This window comes from Bos indicus, chromosome 21 (assembly GCF_029378745.1).
Source record: "Bos indicus isolate NIAB-ARS_2022 breed Sahiwal x Tharparkar chromosome 21, NIAB-ARS_B.indTharparkar_mat_pri_1.0, whole genome shotgun sequence".
NCBI classification, from domain to species: Eukaryota; Metazoa; Chordata; class Mammalia; order Artiodactyla; family Bovidae; genus Bos; species Bos indicus.
This window is the reverse complement of record NC_091780.1, coordinates 30,752,535-30,770,536: the sequence shown is the minus strand read 5'-3', so window position 1 is coordinate 30,770,536 and position 18,002 is coordinate 30,752,535. Positions and strand designations below refer to the sequence as shown.

General features: G+C 49.0%; 1 protein-coding gene and 1 long non-coding RNA gene across 4 annotated transcripts in view; one reads left to right on the top strand and one right to left on the bottom strand.

Annotated features, from left to right (window-relative positions):
* Nucleotides 1–103: 103 nt before the first annotated feature.
* Nucleotides 104–7,818, bottom strand: LOC139178205 (uncharacterized). The gene is made up of 3 exons (XR_011562624.1): nucleotides 7,701–7,818; nucleotides 6,422–6,477; nucleotides 104–1,327 (listed from the first exon to the last, which is right to left on the bottom strand). It is a non-coding gene; the product is annotated as an uncharacterized lncRNA (long non-coding RNA).
* The window catches only part of TBC1D2B (TBC1 domain family member 2B), a 90,141-nt gene continuing 79,686 nt past the window's right edge, over nucleotides 7,548–18,002 (top strand). Inside the window, exon 1 of one of the 3 annotated variants that reach the window (XM_070775299.1) lies at nucleotides 7,548–7,940. In XM_070775299.1, coding sequence (XP_070631400.1) covers nucleotides 7,584–7,940 — 357 coding nt within the window. In that variant the 5' untranslated portion in view covers nucleotides 7,548–7,583. Of the gene's footprint in view, nucleotides 7,941–8,944; nucleotides 9,060–18,002 lie in introns of those variants that run through there. The other 2 variants (XM_070775298.1, XM_070775300.1) reach the window with 2 other exon arrangements.

Sequence of the window (18,002 nt, the reverse complement as noted above, 5' to 3'; positions counted from 1 at the left end):
TATTATAGTGTATACAATTTAAAATGTGACTGTGACTATATTTATATATATATACTATAAAATGTTAATATTATATTGTATATAATTTAAAATGTGACTATGCCATTATATTTATATATTTATATATATATTTGTATATATTTATTTATGTGCTATGTAGTGAGATGCAGACTCCAAAGTGCCCTGGACCTTTGCAGGTGCACTCAGTCATGTTCAACTCTTTGCAGGCCCATGGACTGTAGCTGCCAGGTTCTTCTGTCTATGGACTCCGGACAAGAATACTGGAGTGAGTTGCCATTTCTTACTCCAGAAGATCTTCCTGACCCAGGGATCAAACCCACATCTCTTGTGTCTCCTACACTGGCAGGTCCCACTCCATAGAGTATCCTTGCTCTGGGCCTGTGGGCTCCTGACAATCCCAGAGGAAAGTAAACCCACCCCTCAGATCAGAGGGTCTCCCCCATCAGCAGTACCTCTCAGTTTTGGCAGCAAGAACAAGACGTAAATTAGTTTCTCTATATATTATCTGACCTCACCGGTGAGTAGTTCTGAGTCCTGTGCAAAAATGAAAAGCTACAGAATTACATGCCATTTGCTCATGAGAACTAAAGAAGAGACAGGTATACAGGAACCTGTTGAGGAGATCAGGAGCCGAGGACCATATGTTGTAAAGCTTGTTCTACAGTTTCTTGGAGGCCAGGGGATTGCCATGGGTCATGGCACACCTGCCAGTTTGGACATCCGGGGCTGCCCCTCACTGCTGGGAAATGGGGGCCCATAGGAGCTCCGTAACGATGTTGAGCCCCTATCGTGTGCCAAACATTTCAAATACACATATGTGATTACCTTTCCCTTTTATAACAGGTAGATGAGATAGCATTACTGTCTCCACTTGTGCCCACTGTAAAGATGGAAACAGAGACTCAGGGCTGAAAACGGGCTGCTCGAGACAAAGAGTAAGTCACTGGCAGGGCCGAGACCAGAAGCTGGGGGTCCTACCCCACTTCCTCATATATGCTGCATCCACCTTCTATGCCTTTGCTCTTGACCCTTCCCCTACCTGGGGCTCCTTTCCTTGCTACTCAAACTCTGTAAGTACCTAAAAAATGCACTAAATCAAAATTGATTAATATTTTGTTAATATATTCAAGCTCCAAAATACAAAACCAATCTGAAAACGCTCTCCTTTTCTCACCAAATCAGCTCCTTCCAGGTCTCCTTACTGCCCAGTATCACATCTTGATTGCCTTCTGGGACCTTCCTTCCAAGACAGTGGCCGTCCCTCCAAGGCAGCGGTCCCCAACCTTTCTGGCACCAGGGCATGGTTCTGTGGAAGACAGTTTTTCCACCGTCGGAGTTGAGGGGGATGGTTCAGGTGGTAATGGAGCGATGGGAGAGGCAGATGAAGCTGCTCTGGCTTGCCAGCTGCTCACCTCCTGTTGTGCAGCTCGGGTTTCTAACAGGCACCACCTGGGCGTGTTGGGGACCCCTGCTCCAAGGTCGTGTCCCCTTATTGCTTTGCTTGCACAAGCACCTTTTTTTTTAAAATTATTTATTTATTTTGGCTGTGCTGGGTCTTAGTTGCGGCTCATGGAATCTTCACTGCAGCAGGTAGGATGCAGTTCCTCAACCAAGAATGAAGCTGGGCCCTGGGCGTTGGGAGCGCAGAGTCTTACCCACTGGACCCCCTGCACAAGCACCTTTTAAACTCCTTTGGAGACCCCTTTGTCCAACCAAGATGATGTCTGTACTTCTACCATTAGAACAGCAACTCTTCAAGATTTTAGTTAAAATGCCCTTACCTCCCAGACTGGGCCTCACAGTGAGGGCTGAAGTCCCAGGGCTTGTGTAAGCAGGGAGGAAGAATCTGAGCTCAAGTTCGGCTGAGGGATAGGGGGTCCTGGGAAGGGGATGGCAAGAGGGCCCTTGGGAAAGAGTGGGGAAAGCAGAAAGGCTTACAGTGTCCTGGGCGCAGTGCCAGGCCCAGAAGCAGGACAGTGACCGGAAAGGACAGGACCTCTGTAGCTATAGCCCCACTGTCTTCCTGGGGATCCAGCCCTCCCCTGCTTCCTGGGCAGTATGGCTCTGTAATGCCTATGTGCACCCAGCCCCTGCAAGCCTTCCACCCCACCCTCCAGTGCATCCAGGCCTCTACCTATCTGAATCCTGGCTCCCTTGTCCTTGGGACTGGGAGCTTGGCAGGCATCCCAGATGCCTTCCCTCTAGGAAAGAGAACCACAGGTGTGTTAGATTTGCCTGCCAATTTGGTAGGGAAACGAGGCTTCCTGGAAGCTGGAGATAGCAAATCCAGGCTGACAGGGTCCCCTGGTGGGGCTCTTCTCTGTGAAGCTCCCCCACACTCCTTTTCGGAGTTTCAGCATCACTCAAAACCAGGCAGAAGCAAAGAGCAGGGGCTGGGGATGTTTGTTGAATGAATCAGCTACCATTCTGAGGCCTTACCACATGTCAGGGACTGTGCCAAACACTTTTGCATTTATCTCGTTTAAGCCTCGTAACAGCTCTAGGAGGTAAAGTGGTCATTATGTCCTGTTCTACAGATGAGGAAACTGAGGCACAGGGTGGCTGGGAGATCCACCCAATGTCATACAGCCCCTCCTTTATTTGGGAGCCCCCTCCCCCACTGCCACTGCTTCCAGCGCCTCATCCATTTCTCCACTGACCCTCTATCAGGGCAGGTGGCGTGGTACTGAGCTGTATGAAAGCACTCAGCCAGCACTCTCAATGGGTGGTGGCGGTGGCGTCTCCCAGTGGTCAATTCAGCCCCACTCTGAAGATGGTCTGCCTCTCCCTGTTCCTTCTCACACCCTCTGGTGCTCAGCCCATTCACAGCTGCAGTACCTCAGCCTTGACCCATGAACTCCAATTTCCTCCCCATCGAGGCCAACTTCCTCCAGATGTGCTCTGGGTTGAACAAAGCCCCACCAAAGTTGCACTGTGTCCCCCAGCCCCAAGCAGTGGAGCCATCTCTGCCGGTCCTCTCTGCCTCAGGCACAGAAGGCCTCCATGTGTGCCCTTTGTGTCAGGACAGCTTCTCCAGCAGGGCCAGGGGAGAGGCGAAGTGGTCAGGCTTGCACTAACCAGAGCGGGCGGCCAAGCTTGCAGGATAAGACAGAGTCCTAAAAGCAAGGGTCAGGTCTGTTGTAATAGCTAGAAGAATCAAGAGGCCTTTGAGCATGAAGGCTCAAAAAACAAAACAGAGCCTCTGCTGGTCTGGGGACCTGTAGGGAGAATGACCAAAGGCCCTCACAGCTGTGCCTTATGCCACTGATACATTTCAGAGCAGGTGGGCAGGGCCCTTACAGATCACTTTGCCATCCAGTCCCTCGTGGAACAGATGGGAAATTGTAGCCCATAGAGGGCACAGACATGCCAAAGGACACACAGCATATCAGGTGGTAAGGTCTACTTTCTCTCTGGGCTCCCCACAGGACTGCGGGCTGCTTCTGTGGCAGGTTTGGGTCTTAGCCAATTCCATACCCTGGGGTCTGGGAATTAAAAAGGCGGTGGGTGGCTGGGTGCTCCTTAGAGGCCTTTCACCCTGTTCCCTGCTAGGGAAACTTGACTAGGATGAGTCACTAGCTCTGTGTTCCCCCGGGGTTTGCCCAGAGGCTGGCCATGTGGGAGCAAGTTCATTGCCCAAATTTCCTCTTTTCAGTAAACAGCAGCCACTTCCTCCTGGGTTGCCCACTTCCTTCTGGTCACTGGGTTCCTGAGAGGCTCGAGGGGCAGGGACTCACATGGACAGGCAGGACAGACCTTCTGGCACCAAGCTTGCCTGTACTGGACACCAGGCAAGCACACAGGCTGTGTAAAGCTGGTGTCTGACCATGTGTGCATGCTAAGTTGCTTCAGTGGTATCCGACTCTTTGCAACCCCATGGACTGTAGCCTGCCAGACTCCTTTGCCCATGGGATTCTCCAGGCAAGAATACTGGAGTGGGTTGCAATGTCCTCCTCCAGGGGATCTTCCCGACCCAAGGATCAAACCAGAGTCTCCTGTGGTTCCTGTATCACAGGTGGATTCTTTACTGCTTGAGCCACCAGGGAAGCCCCGACCATAGGACACTGACCTTTAATCTACAAGACTGGAAACTGAAAAATGTCAAGAAGCTATTGAGGAAGAGTGCCAAGCAATTAGGAACCACCAGGGGCAGCCCCAGGATGACCATGTGGGAGGACCTTGAGGGGATGATCTGGCTAGAAAAGGGGGGGAAATGAAGCTGCATTTGTTTAGCATTTTACATAAAATAGAAAATTGTCCAAAATGAATTGGGAGAGAGCTGCTAAGGGAGATGAGATGAAGGTCCTCCATATAGGCCCTTCAGCTTTTAGTTTTAGGAAAAGAGGGGGGTGGGGTGAGACAATGCAGGGTTTGTTCATGAAATAACCAGCATCCCAGGGTGACCCAGAGAGAACTGGCAGGGCAAGGGGCCTGGGAGAAGTCTGGAGAGTCCAGAGGGTGTCGGGGTTGGTGCGGGAGCCTTGGAATGCTTGGGCCACTTCTGCTTGGCTCTGCAGAGATGTGGGGCCCTCCAGAGGTCCCTGCTGAGATGTTGCCCCCAGTTTTGAGGCCTCCACATTTTGCCTGTCTCACTGGGGTCTCTGGGCTTGCAACTGCGCCTCTTCAGAGAGGGCCATATTCTGGCCCTGGCAAGGGCCAGGAGAGTTTATAGAGTTTTTAGATAGTGTAGGCTCAGCACCACAGGGATTCCCTTGTAGCTCAGTGAGTAAAGATTCTGCTCGCAATGCGGGAGACTCGGGTTCGATTCCTGGGTGGGAAAGATCCCCTGGAGAAGGAAATGGCAACCCACTCCAGTATTCTTGCCTGGAGAATCCCATGGAAACAGAAGCCTGGCAGGCTACAGTTCGTGGAGTCACAAGAGTCAGACACGACTTAGCGACGAAACCAGTACCAGTACCAGTACCAGTACCAGCACCTGGATCTGCCAAGTTTCAAGGGACCTAGGAAATGTCTGTAGACTAGAAAAAAGGTACCAGCTGTAAACCTCAGGAAAAGAGGAAAGTCAAAATTAATAAACATTTCATTACATGTCTGAAAAGTGTAACATTATGTCTACTTCATTAAAATGTCATAAAAACATTCCTCCCTTTGAAAACAATTTATATGTTGGATTTTTCTCACTTGGCCAGGATTCCCACACAGACATGATATCTGCCAAGATGTAGTAGCCAAATGTATATTAAAAAGGATTCCTTATAGATACTCTCCAGAGCATAATTCTAGAAACTCCTTCAAACATTTTTAGAGCAAATATTATGACTATGTTTACTATGGAATGTGGGGCACTGTAATATGTTTGATATGATGTGGGGTATGGCTTTCATGAGAAAGAGGGCCTGCGAGCGTGTTAAAATGACAGGGAGAGTGGAAGTTCAAGTGCAGGAGGGTCAGGCTTGAGGCCAGCTTGCCCACTGAGAAGCACAGATTCCAGCTCTGCCAGGGGCTGCAGAGACCTGGCCAGCCAGGCCGGACCCACGCCCCAGGGTGAGGGGGCTCACTCCTGCTACCTGTGAAGGGCGCCTTCCTCGCGCCTAGCAGATATCTGCCTCCACCAGATACCCCACGGGCTTAGTCTGTCCTCTGTGACAGCAGGCTATTGCCATCCTTACTTTTTGGCCAACTCACTGCCAGAGTGGAGGATGGAGGGGGCTGTACCTGCTCCTGCCCTGTGGCCTCCTGTATACCTCCTGTGTAGCTGTGTACTGTAGCTGTACAGACCCAGTTCTCCCAGCTCTTCCCCTTTCCATAGGACTTCTTGGTCACACCCTACTCTGGCTTCCTAGCCCACAACTCAACTAATCACAGTCCCTCTTGATCACGGCAAGGCACAAATGAAACACGGTTTCTTTACTCTCGAGGGTGGCCCATCCCATTCCTGCAGTGCATTCTCTGGCCTCCTATGTATTGGGGATGCGAGATCCCCCTCTCAGAATCTGCTGATTTCAGAGGATATCAGTGCTAACTGTACGACAGTAATAATCGATATGCTGAGTGCTTACTGTGCTAGGTGCCATGTTAAGCACTTTCACATGATCTCGTAATCTTTATAAGAACAATGGAAGTAACAACTCCTACTATCCCCATTTTATAGACGACGAGACTGAGGTTCAGTGAGGTAACACAACTTAACCAAAGTCACACCACTGGTTAGTAGCAGAGCTAGGAGACAGATTCCATCAGTCTGGATTCACAGTCCAGTCTTTAACTCGATGCGGTATTGCACTCAAAGAGATCCAAAGGGTGCTAAGATGGAGGCGCCCTTGCCATGGCCACCCAGGCAGATCCTTGAGGGGCCTGGGGAGAGGTGGGGTAACACAGGGCCAGCTAACAGAGCCCACAGCTGGTTGGCTGGCTGTGTGAGCTCACTCTTCCAACCTACCTCCAAGTAAGCAGTCTAATTCAGGGCCCATCCATCTCAGAAAGTTTGTTTTCCACCTATGTAAAAACATGCAAACCGAAGAAGGTGAGATATTGTTTTGATCTGGCCCTTTCACAAATATTGCTATGACCTTCCTTTTTTCATTAAGTAAAGTGAGCTTTAGTATTCACATTTCCCTCACAAACTTGCATGACTCATTCCCTCACGTCATCTAGGTCTCTGCTCCAGGTCACCTCCTCAGTGGGGCCTCCCTGATCCTCTGAAACGCAGCCTGACCCTCCTGCCCTCCTCTTACATTATTGTGAAACAAAGGCACTTGCCTCTTGAAGTTACTGTGAAAGTTCAAATGAGCTAATATATAAAACACTGGTAACAATAAGGGCTATTTAAGTGGTAATCCTTTTTTAAGTTACATCACTGGCATGTAGACAACACAGTATACTTTTATATGCCTTTTTATGTGGGTATCCTCTCTCTCCCTTACTAGACTATTATCTCCATGAGGGCAGGGGAATGATTTTGCAGCTTGTTCACTATCTTGTCCTCCAGCATCTGGAACTGTACTTGGCACATAGAAAGGGCTCAGTACATATTTGTTGAATTCAGAACGTGAACCCACTGAGGTCTGGAGAGGTGGGAAAAGTTTTGGGTTTCATTCACCAATTCTATAAACATTTACTGAGCACCCACTCGGCGCCAAGCAATAAGCTCTCTCGGTTGTGCAATACTAGCCTATGAATCTGGCAGGGCAGAAATTTAAAAACAAAGTTTTGCACTGAGGTTATAATTTATATAGAGAGAAATGTACAATTTCAAGGGGACACTGATGGATTTTTGAGAACTGCAAGTTCACACTCCCATAAAGAAACAGAACAATGTTACAGCTTGGCAACGCGGGGTTTTGAGCCCAGGTTACACGAAGGCACAGAGGGCAGGCGGTGACGCTACCTGACCTGCCTCTGGGGTGCCTGCGGGAGAGCCCCGGGTCGAAGCGGGCGTTCCTGGGGGCGGGCGGAGGTGGGACTACAAGTCCCAGATTGCTTTGCGCGCTCGCAAGCCGTGCGGAGCGGCGGGGCTCAGGGGAGGGGGCGCGGCAGCGGCGGCGGCGGTGGCGCCGAGGCGCTGGGGGCCCGGGCGCCGGCGGTTGGCGCGCTGGCTGGCAATGCCGGGGCCCGCGGCCCGCGGGGAGGAGGGCAGCGGTGGCGAGGGCGCGGCCCCGGGGACCGCGGCGGAGCCTGGGGCTGGGCCGGGGCGGGAGCCGGCGCGGCTGTGCGGCTACCTGCAGAAGCTGTCCGGTAAGGGCCCGCTGCGCGGCTACCGCAACCGCTGGTTCGTGTTCGACGCGCGCCGCTGCTACCTCTACTACTTCAAGACCCCGCAGGACGCGCTGCCCCTCGGCCACCTGGACATCGCAGACGCCTGCTTCAGCTACTCGGGCCCCGACGAGGCGGCCGAGCCCGGCGCGGAGCCGCCCGCTCACTTCCAGGTGCACAGCGCGGGAGCCGTCACGGTGCTCAAGGTGGGACCGCGCCCCTGCAGCCCAGCACCTGCCTCCCGGGGACGCGCGCGCACGCCCTTCTTCGGTTCCCCCTGCTTAGCCTTGGGACTGCCCCCTGGCACCCAGCTCAGCCCAGCTCCTCTGCCCATCTGACTTTCTCCGTCCACCCTCCCTTTTCTAAAGCCCGTCTGCCAGCCTTTCCCCGTTTCTTTCTCAGACTCTGTCCCCGTGTCCCCATCTCAAGCTCTTCACCTGAGTTTAGACCAGAATGGCTGGGCGCTCCTCAGCCCTTGACCCTTTATCACCCTCTGCGCCCTCCCTCGGGTCCTTCTCTGTCCACCTCCCCTCCCCTCCTCACCCCTCTCCTGTGGATGTCCTGTGTAACCCTCCTAGGCATTCATGACTGTAGGCTTCCTGTCCTTGACCAAATTATTACTCTCTTCAGCTGCCTCATCTGTAAAATGGGGATATAGTAGTATCTACTTCTTGGGGGAGTTGGGATTACATGAAATATACGCTAACCACTGGTAAATGTGATGACATCCAAGGTTATAGACAGAGACAGTCAGAGATGGCAGGGCTTTTAGAGAGAATCCACTGCAGTCCCCTCCAGAGTGGGCAGGGACACTGCTGCTAAGTTCAGTCAGTCAGTAGCAGAGCCTGTTTGCTTCTCCCTGCTTTGGCTGGGAGAGGAGGGAAAGGGTTCCTTCAACCAGTCCTGCCTTGCCCATTTGAAGCTTCCTGTGTTGAAGCATGGAACTTGCATCAGGAGTCACCCTGGTGCTTAGAAGCCCCTCCTCCCCCCTCGTTCTTGGGGGGCTCCCATCATCTCCTAGGGGCCCTCCTGCTTCCAGCACCTGAGTGTCTGGGCCTTGCCCTGGAGTCTGGTCTCTCTCCCAGCCTCCCTCCTTGCCTGGTTCCTGTGAGCCTCCACCCTCACTCCTCTCTGTCTCTGTCCTCTTCCGTATTACAAGCTGGGTTTCTCCAGAGCAGCAGGGCTGGGCTGGGATGTATGAAAACTCTCTGCAAAGCCGGCCAAGTAGAGAGCAGAGTGGGCTGAGCCTAGCGCCCTTGGCGTTGTAAGCACAGGGCCGTTCCCGGGATCTCCGAAGCCAGCAGCAATTGGAGCTGCTCCCTGAGGTCGGTTTTCAGAGTTCTGTCAACTGAATTCTTGCTGTTGCAAGCAGAGTCTGACGACTTGTGTGCTTGTATCCTTTCAGATTCTTCCGTCCCTTCTTGAAGGGGGTGCAGACAGCCTGGCTCTCCAGAGGAAGCCAAGCAGAGTTGTAGTTCAACTGGGGTTTACTTAGAAGCATTTGTGTAAACTTGGGAGTACACAGCAAGTACACAGGGACTTTTTGCCAAAGAGAGACTTGTCCTCACTATCATGGACTGTCCCTTTGTACAGCTGAATTTCCTGTAGAATTGTTTGTCAAAACAGAAAATAGAGCATCCTGTTTCAGATTTTCTCAGATGACTTTGGAGCCCTCTATCAGATATTTTCATTACAATTTTTTGAATGGTGGAGGTATCTACATAAGTGGGGCTACAAAATGCAGTATCAAGAGTGTGGCTTTAGAGTTGGGTGGACTTAAACTTATGGCTTGAATTTGCCGCTCACAGGCGTTGAGCAAATTATACAACCTCTCTGTCCCAGTTTCTTCTTCAGCCTAATGGGAATCTTGCCATCCTCACTGGTTACTTTTGAGAATTCTGGAAAATGGCCGGCACAGAGTAGGCAGTACATGGCATCCATGAGAAACAAGTAGTGTTTTGGGCCATTATGTAGTATGGTCGTATAGTGGAATATTATGCAGCAGCAAACATATAGGAATGAGAGCCGTAAGTGTCAACATGGATGACTCCCATAAACATAAAATAGAGAAGGAAAAACAAAGTTACAGATCGCATACAGAGGTATGATTCATGGAAAAATTGAGATCATGTAGATGCGTATGCTGTGTGGGAATGGGAGAGCTCTGTTGGGGTGATGAGCCCTGCATTCAGGATGGTGGTTCCCACTTGGGAAGAGAGGGGAGTGTGAGTGGAAATGGGTGCCCGGGGGCATCCACTGCTAAGCAGTGTTTTATTTCTGGCACCAGGTGGTGTTTGTTTTATTGTTCTATTTTTCTTTTTCTATGTTCAGAATATTTCTCTCTCTCTCTCTCTTTTTTTTTAAATGAAATGGATCTTCACGTAGGTTACTGACTATGGAACATTTTGGTATGTAAAGCTGAATTAGTCATAGAATAAGAGAGCGTGTCTGAGGCCAAGGGTCTGCTTTGTAAAAACAGTGGAAATGGAAACACAGACTAGGCTCTTCAAAAGAAGAGAGCAGTCAGACTGCAGGGTTTCAGAGTAAGGAGTGTCTTTTAAGAAAGATGAATTTTAGGGTACGGTGATTCCTTCCGAGCTGTGGGAGTAAAAATTTTATGGTGGTAAAAGTGGAAACTAGCAATTTATCTTTCTTTTCACCTTTCACATCCAAGAACTGATTCCCATGAACTTTAATGCTTCGGTTTAGGGCTGCTCAGCTGTAGTGCAGACCTTGATTTCTAAGGGGGTTGTAGGTTAGTGAGGATTAATCCCTACTCAAGGCTTAGCTAATGTATATAATTTTATAGATACCATTTCTTTTGATGGGTTAAAAAGAAAAAAAATCAGTTTGCTCATTGTATTATCATATGGTTCTTATTTTAAAGTGACTTTCTGCCTACTCTGGAAGAGCTGTGGTTTTGTTGAACTTTTCCAAAATGTTTTACTGCTTGAGTCTTAATGAAAGCTGATATTGGAATTTCTTAGTAAACTTTTCTGTTCCTAAACTCAGAGATGTGGTCCATGCCTTATTTTACCGATGAGGGAATGGAGGCCAGAGAGGGAATGTGATTTGTCTGAGATCATGAAGATAGACTGAGACCTTCTTGGATAGTAGGCTCTAGGAACAGTGAGTGTCCAAAATGCCAGATATCTAATTCTCTTATCTGTTTTGACAAGTCTTTTTTTTTTTTTTTTTTAAACTTCTATTTCAGTGGCTTGGGATTAGAAGTCACGGTTTTTTCTTGTAATGTATTAAATTTCTGTCCTTTTCATACAGAATGAAAGCACCAGCAACATTGTACCTACTGATTCTTTACCAGGATGTATGGTACTTGTTATTGGACATTTGGAAACTGCTACAACAGTCAGATAGAAACTGATGCTTCTTGTGGTGCTGTGTGTGTGTGTGTAGAGGTACTAGAGGCTACTCACTGAGCTTTGCTGGGATCTGAGACACAGGAGTCAATTCTGGAGTGAGCTGTCCCACAGAGAAGGAGAGCACGTGACTGACTGGGAGGAAAGCTTGAATGGCCCTGGCCTGCCTGACTTCTGCAGTCCCCAGAGTGAGGAGCATCATCAGACTGTCAGCAGATTCACCCCACTCCCCCTGCTCTGTTTCTTGAAGGCATGTGGTGCACAAATGGACATGTGTGTTGGTTTTTGAGCCACACGTAACCGAACAATCATGCATGCCTATTCTTAACCCACTTTTGTGGGAAGGACGCACATTCTCTGGTGTTGAAACTGCTCTCAGTTTAATGACAAACATTTGTTAGCTCGGGTAATCATAGTGTGTGCGGTACAAAATAGGTGGGGTGTACCGGCATTCTTGGCTAAACGGTTCTGCTAAGCTGTTTGTCCCTGGGGCGTCTGCTCAGGGGTCTTGAAGTGTTAGTTAAATCTTTTATCAAGACGTAACTTTTCATGGGTTTGTCGTGGCTTCCCAACGAGTATATTCCTTAAAAGTAGGTACAGTTTCGTGGGTGTGGAATCACAGAGTCTTTCTGTCTCCCACTGCCTGTCATGCAGGCCTCACTGTAGTGTAGCTGCCCCACTATTTCCTGCTCAGGAGGACCCCCAAGGGCCGCTGTTTGTATCCTCGCCTCCCAGAACAGCGCCTGTATAAAGTAGGTGCCCAGGTAGACGTTTGTTGAATGAATGAGTAGAAGGTGGTTACCCAGTAAGCCTTGGTTTTGATGTGAGCTCCAACCCTTCAGAAGTGATCAGCCAGAATTCTCAGATGTCTCAAATGACATTCTCACCACGTGTCATGGAGGTGGCTGCCATTCAGGGAATGCTCAGTGAATATAACAGGCATCAGGGATCCAGAAGGGGGATTACCATCAGTCCTTAATTTTCATGTCTCTCGTATTTCATGCCTGCAGCTTAGACTCTGGGGGCATTGTTGTGGCAGTGAGTGAGTGATTACGTGGTAAATATTTGAGGTCTTGCACCAGTGCCGACTCTGGGACTACTCTGCTCTGATGTTCTAGTACAGAAACAGCTGTAGAATGAGCGTAGATGTGTTCCCATCATTTTTGTTTATGGACTGTGAGATATGAATGTCATGTAATTTTCACATCATAAAATGCCGTTCTTTTGATTTTTTTTTTAACTATTTGAAAATGTAAAAACCGTTCTTGGCTTATAACTGTGTAAAGACATGCATTAGGCTAGATATGATCCTCAGCCATAGTGCACTGACACTGGTGTTTTAGGAAGGCCTGGCCGGGCACTTCTCATTCATTTGTTCACTCACTCTCACGCGCTATGCTTAGGCACTGTGGGTATAGATTGAACAAGGTGAGCATAGTTCCTGTCCTTGAAGAGTTTTCTGGGTTGCCCAGAGACAGGCTTTAATTAAAATAAAACAACACCAACCAGTTCTGTGAAGTTTAAAAGTAAAGAGATGGGATGCCTGTGTAACAGGGGCTCTGGATCTAGTTTGAAGGGAGGAGGGAAGACTTCTTGAGGAAGTGACTTTTGAGCTGAGGTATAAAAGGCACATTGATGTTAACTGGAGGAGTGGAGAGAGCAGCGGAGTGTTCTAAGGAGAGGAACGGCAGGAGCAGAGACCCTCGGGCGCGTCCGAGTGTGTAGGGGATTCAAGGAATGCCCAATGGCAGCTGGGTGGCGGGGAGGGCCTTGTGGCCTTCGCTGTAGGAATACGCAAAGACTTTTCAGCTGGGCTTGACAAATAGTTATGTTTTTCTTTTTTTTCCCTCCCAAACTGATGGTTGGATCATGTCCAGTATTTTCATCTAATAATGTTGGAAGATGTCTTGTGTATTAAGAGTTGAAATATTAATATGTTACGCACCGGCAGACAGGTTTTAAAGAAGATAAATGCAGAGTTGAAGATCTGGTAGTCCGTTGCCTCTTAAAGCAGCACTTAAGCTCAGAAATGAGCCGGGGCTGTTGGCTCAGGGCTCCCTGGCTGCACTGGGCTGCCTTTCCTGCAGCATTCCTCACGGCCGCCTTCCTTGCCTTCTCTCCTGTCCCACTTGCTCTGCTCACAGGCATGCATGTTGCCAATTTACTTCCCTTGTGGAGGGACCTGTTGCTTGAGACATGGAGGGAGGGGCCACGTGCATTCAGGTTGAGAGCTGGTGAGCACCAGTGCTCCCATCTCACTGAGGCTGTTGAGGGGCAGACAGTCTCCTTGTTCAGCTGCCTTCACCCATCAGCCTTCCCATAGAACAAAATATAGGTAATAACCCTCTGTCCAAAGGAAGAAAAGAACCCTATTATTGTAGAAATGACTCTCCAGTTGTGGGAGCGGAAGGGGTTTTGACTAGGAATTTTCAGTTCTTTTAGAGATGTATATGGTAGGGCAGGGGTCCCCAGCCCCCGGTCTGTGAACCAGTACTGGTCTGCAGCCTCTTGGGAAGCAGGCCGCACAGAGGAGGTGAGCGGTGGGTGAGTGAAACTGCATCTGCTGCTTCCCACCGCTCCATCACTTGCATCACTGCCTGAACCATCCACACCCCCGCCACCACCCCAGTGCAGGGAAAAGTTGTCTTCCACCAAAGAATCTGGTCCCTGGTGCCACAAGGTTGGAGGTTGCTGTAGTAGGGTCTTAATGACATTTGAGTGGGTGTTTACCTGCATCCTGGCCGGGCAAGTCCTCAGTGGATTTTGCTCACTTTCACAGAGTGAATATTACAATATGGTGAATTAGGAAGTAGTGACGCTTCTGACTAATGTTCTGCTAAATACTGTACTTAGAGAACTTGGTGAAGTGAACACGCTGGGCGCTTGTATGTGTGAGGGAAGCCCCAAGAGTCAGGAGGCTAAGGCAGTCTCTGGAGAGGCTGTGGGTTTCATGATCACCCAGTAAATAATAGCTCACCAAGCAGCATAGGAAACCCCAAATGGACAGATTCAGGATGGCATTCCTCCCTAAAATGGGTCTTGTCCTGTTTTGGTTTTTGAGCATCTGATGCTATGTCCTGCTAGAGTGTAGGTTTCCTGAGAACTTATACTTCTTGGTCACCACATCAGCCTTAATACTTAGCGGAGTGTCAGCCACAGATTAGATGCCCTGTGTATATTGGTTGGATTGAATGAACACTTCAGACCCTTATTTCCTTTTGGGGTGGGAGTGTGGTGTGCTCGTGTTGCGTGGTCAGAAGGAAGTTTGCAATGTTCTTTTCTCCCTTTAGAAAATACTTTTGAGCATCCACCATGTCATAAGCATCATGCTTTCTCTGCAGATAGAGCAGTGAAAATTTTCTGTTTAAGAAACTACAGTGCTGAGACTTTAAAAATAGATTAGCACCTGATAGCTTTGAAAAAAAAACTTTGGAGAGAAACCATATTTGTCTGTAGTATTAATCGCTGGGAGTAAACATCAAGTGTCTGCAAGTTTTTTGATTGTGAGGGAGGTCTGGAATCTTTCCATAGTAAATGAAGAGGGGGGGCAGGGAAGCCTGAAGGTAAAGTACAGATTTGGATATCACCCGGGGACAGAAATCTGTGGTTCGTACCATGATTTCTCTGGGCATTGCCGAATTGGGGAGGTCTGTATGACTGAACATCGAGATGATCCCTGGAGAAATGGGCTGAAGAGTTGGCTAAGTTCTGGTGTAATTGTATAGCTGTTCAAAGATTTCGTTCATTTTGGGTGAGTGAGAAGTATTCCCAGTTGAATGGGAATCAGCATCTTTTCATGAGTTTGTATGCCAGGCCATTGCTTAACTTTTTTTTTGATTGATTGTGTGGGAGAACTGGAATCTGGAGGAGAAGGGAACAGTCAGGAGCTGAGATCCTTTGGCCTCCTTCCCTGGTGGCTCAGTGGTAAAGAATCTGCCTCCCAATGCGGGAGATGCGGGTTCAATCCCTGGGTTGGGAAGATCCCCTGGAGAAGAGAATGGCAACCCACTGCAGTATTCTTGCCTGGGAAATCTCATGGGCAGAGAAGCCTGGCAGGCTACAGTCTGTGGGGTTGTGAAAGAATCAGACACAATTTAGGGACTAAACAGCAACTGGCCCTTTCCAAGGTCAGCCCTCCTGGGAAGAGCAGACGTTCCTTGAGCAGTCTGCCCTCAGGCGAGAACTTGTCGGGGTGTCAGGCCTAGAGGTAGACTGGAGGCGGACAGGCCAGTGCTATCAGAGGTGTTGCTCCTGGGTTATAGGAATTATCTCTAGGCAGTGAGCCCAGTTTTCATTTCCCTTTCCAGCTCTCTGATGTCCAGGGGAGACTGTGCTTGCAGAAAAGGGGCCTGCATTTGGAAATCTGATGCAGCCACTGGCCATTCACTTAACAACCTTGGTTGGGCAAGGCCCTGATGGGCATCCAGTGCAAATCGGGTGTTGCCTCTGGCCTTGGGGAGCTTGTTCTGTCCAGCCCTGGGTGTCATTAGAGCATTGTCATCAAGTCTCTCTGTGAGGTGGAGGAGGTCATCAGTGTTTGTGTTCCAAGGGTCATTATCCCTGAGTCAGTACTGACGAGACCCTCAGATCAGCCTGTCTTGCTCCTTGTATGACCGAGTAAGAAACTGAGTCCCATAGCTAGTTAGCTGCAGCCCTGGCACTAATCAACCCCCTCCACACACACACCTGAGTGATATTTAGCTATTTTAAACCCAGTGGTTTTATGCTATTTGCTTCACATTTCCATCTTACTCCCTTAGTAGGAAATAGGGCTTCTTCTGTTTTTAGTTGTTGTACACAGATTGTAAAATTACACATTTATGTCTTAGGTACTGTGGTACAGATGTAAGATGTTCAGTCATATGGAGATTGGAAATTAACAATACAGATGATAAACTTCCAGTGGGGGTTGATTGATAATAGACATTAGTGGTGTTTCCCTGGCAGGGACTAGACTTACACATTCCTGTTCAGGAGCCTTCTCTTTGGCGCCTTTCCTCTGTGCAGAGGAAAACTAACCCTTCATGTGTGTGTTTTTCTCTTTCTGCTCTGTCAGCCATGCCCTCTGGCCTCAGAAGTGAACCAGTTTTTTAAGCTTCACAGTTTACAGCTCTCTTACATTTACTGTCCTGGAGGTAACATGCTGATAAGGCTCTCTTTGCTTTCTGTCCTTTAAAGGACATCTCCTGGAGAATTGTGGTTCTCAAATTTAGTGTGGGGAAGGCGCCGCCTGGGATCCTGCTAAAATGCAGGCGGTGGGGGTTCCCCCCAGAGATTCCGGTTTAGTTGGTTGGCCAGGGTGGACCTCAGGAATCTGCTTCCTTATCCACTGTCCCGCCCCTTCTGCTGCAGACCTCTGGTCCTTTCTTTGAGAAACACTGCTCTCTTCTAGATCATGAATGAATGTCCTCTTTGACCATGAAGTAAAGACTGGCCCTATGAGAGGATGGTTTTCTGAGTGGACTAGAAATAACTAAACTGCGTGGGTGGAGACCAGTGAAGTGTGAGCCCTTTATCCTTAAGTTGACACTCTGTGGTTTATATCTGCCCACCTTCTTTGCATTCTGAGTTTCTTTGCTCCAGAGCAATGGTTTGGGGCCTGTGACTCCCTCTCCCCAGTGGCCCTGACGTTTCTGTCCCCCCATGCTGATCACTTAGTTGCTGGCACACCACCATGTGCCAAGATTTCCTCCTGGGCCATTCAGAGGGAAGCTCCCGGAGGCCATCCTTAGGGTGTTTCTGGGAGAAGGGGTTTTAATAATCACCACCACCAAATAACTGGTAAGGAGACTTGTAGAGCCTCCGGCTTTTCACCCAGAGAGGGGTTTGATATAGGAGAACCATCTGGCACTTTCCTGAGATACCAGCTCTATCTTAAAAAGACTTAGAAATCAACATGCTTCCCAAACACTCCAGTAAATTGACTGAAAGTTCAAGTAGATTTTTGGTACCAGGCTCCCATGTTCCCCGTAATCTCCGATGGGTGGAGCCTGGGAGTCTGCCCCTCCCAAACCCCAGATCATAAAACTTCATATTAAGTCAGTCATTCCTGTGTCCTCCTTTTAAGTTAAAAAACATCAAGCCAGAACATTGCAGTGTTGCATGGTGTATGGAAATCATCGCAGGCAGAGGTGGCGTGGGGCTGTTCACCCGTTTGCTTGCCATTGCTACAGGAGTTCTTGTTTATCCTGAGCTCATAAAACCCTGGCACTCTCTTATTGTGCAATGGCAGAGCTGATAGGGAGCTGTAGGAATGCAGCCCTGTGGCCACTCGGAGGCCACATGCTCGCCTTCCGTCTGAAACAGAAAGCGTTTTGACAGGCTTCCACATTTCCTGCAGGGAAGAACAGGCCCCGAGAGTGGCCTTGTCCTTGCCGGTGTCTTGGTGAAATCTGTCATCTAGGCCAGGCCCCTCGCAAGCCCAGTTAACTTTATTGACCTCTTTTCCTGTAACACGCATTTGTGTGTGTGTAGGCACTCTTTTCCTAGTTTAATCTCTGTTAAACTGTTAAGGATGGGTTTAAGGAGTATCTGTTCTCTCAGGGTGTTTGCTTTTTAAAAGAAGATGCTTGAGAGTTAGAAATGGCAAAACTCCTCAGACTACCACCTCCCAGAATGCAGGAGAAGAGGGGCAGCTTCGGGGGAGAGGCTGCCCTCTCCCTCTCAGACCGTTTAGGGAAAGTGATGGTGGGAGGTCTAGGTTCTTTAGATGAGAATTCATGTAATTATTTTGCGTAATAAGTTATATGAAAATGCCAACTTCAGGATAGCAGTTTAAAAAGACAAAGCAGTAAGAACTTAGGGTGTTACTAAAGAGTGGAGGTCCCTATAGTCGCACTTCGTTTTCCAAGGAGCCAGGAGACTCAGTATTATTTCCCTTCTCACTGTCTG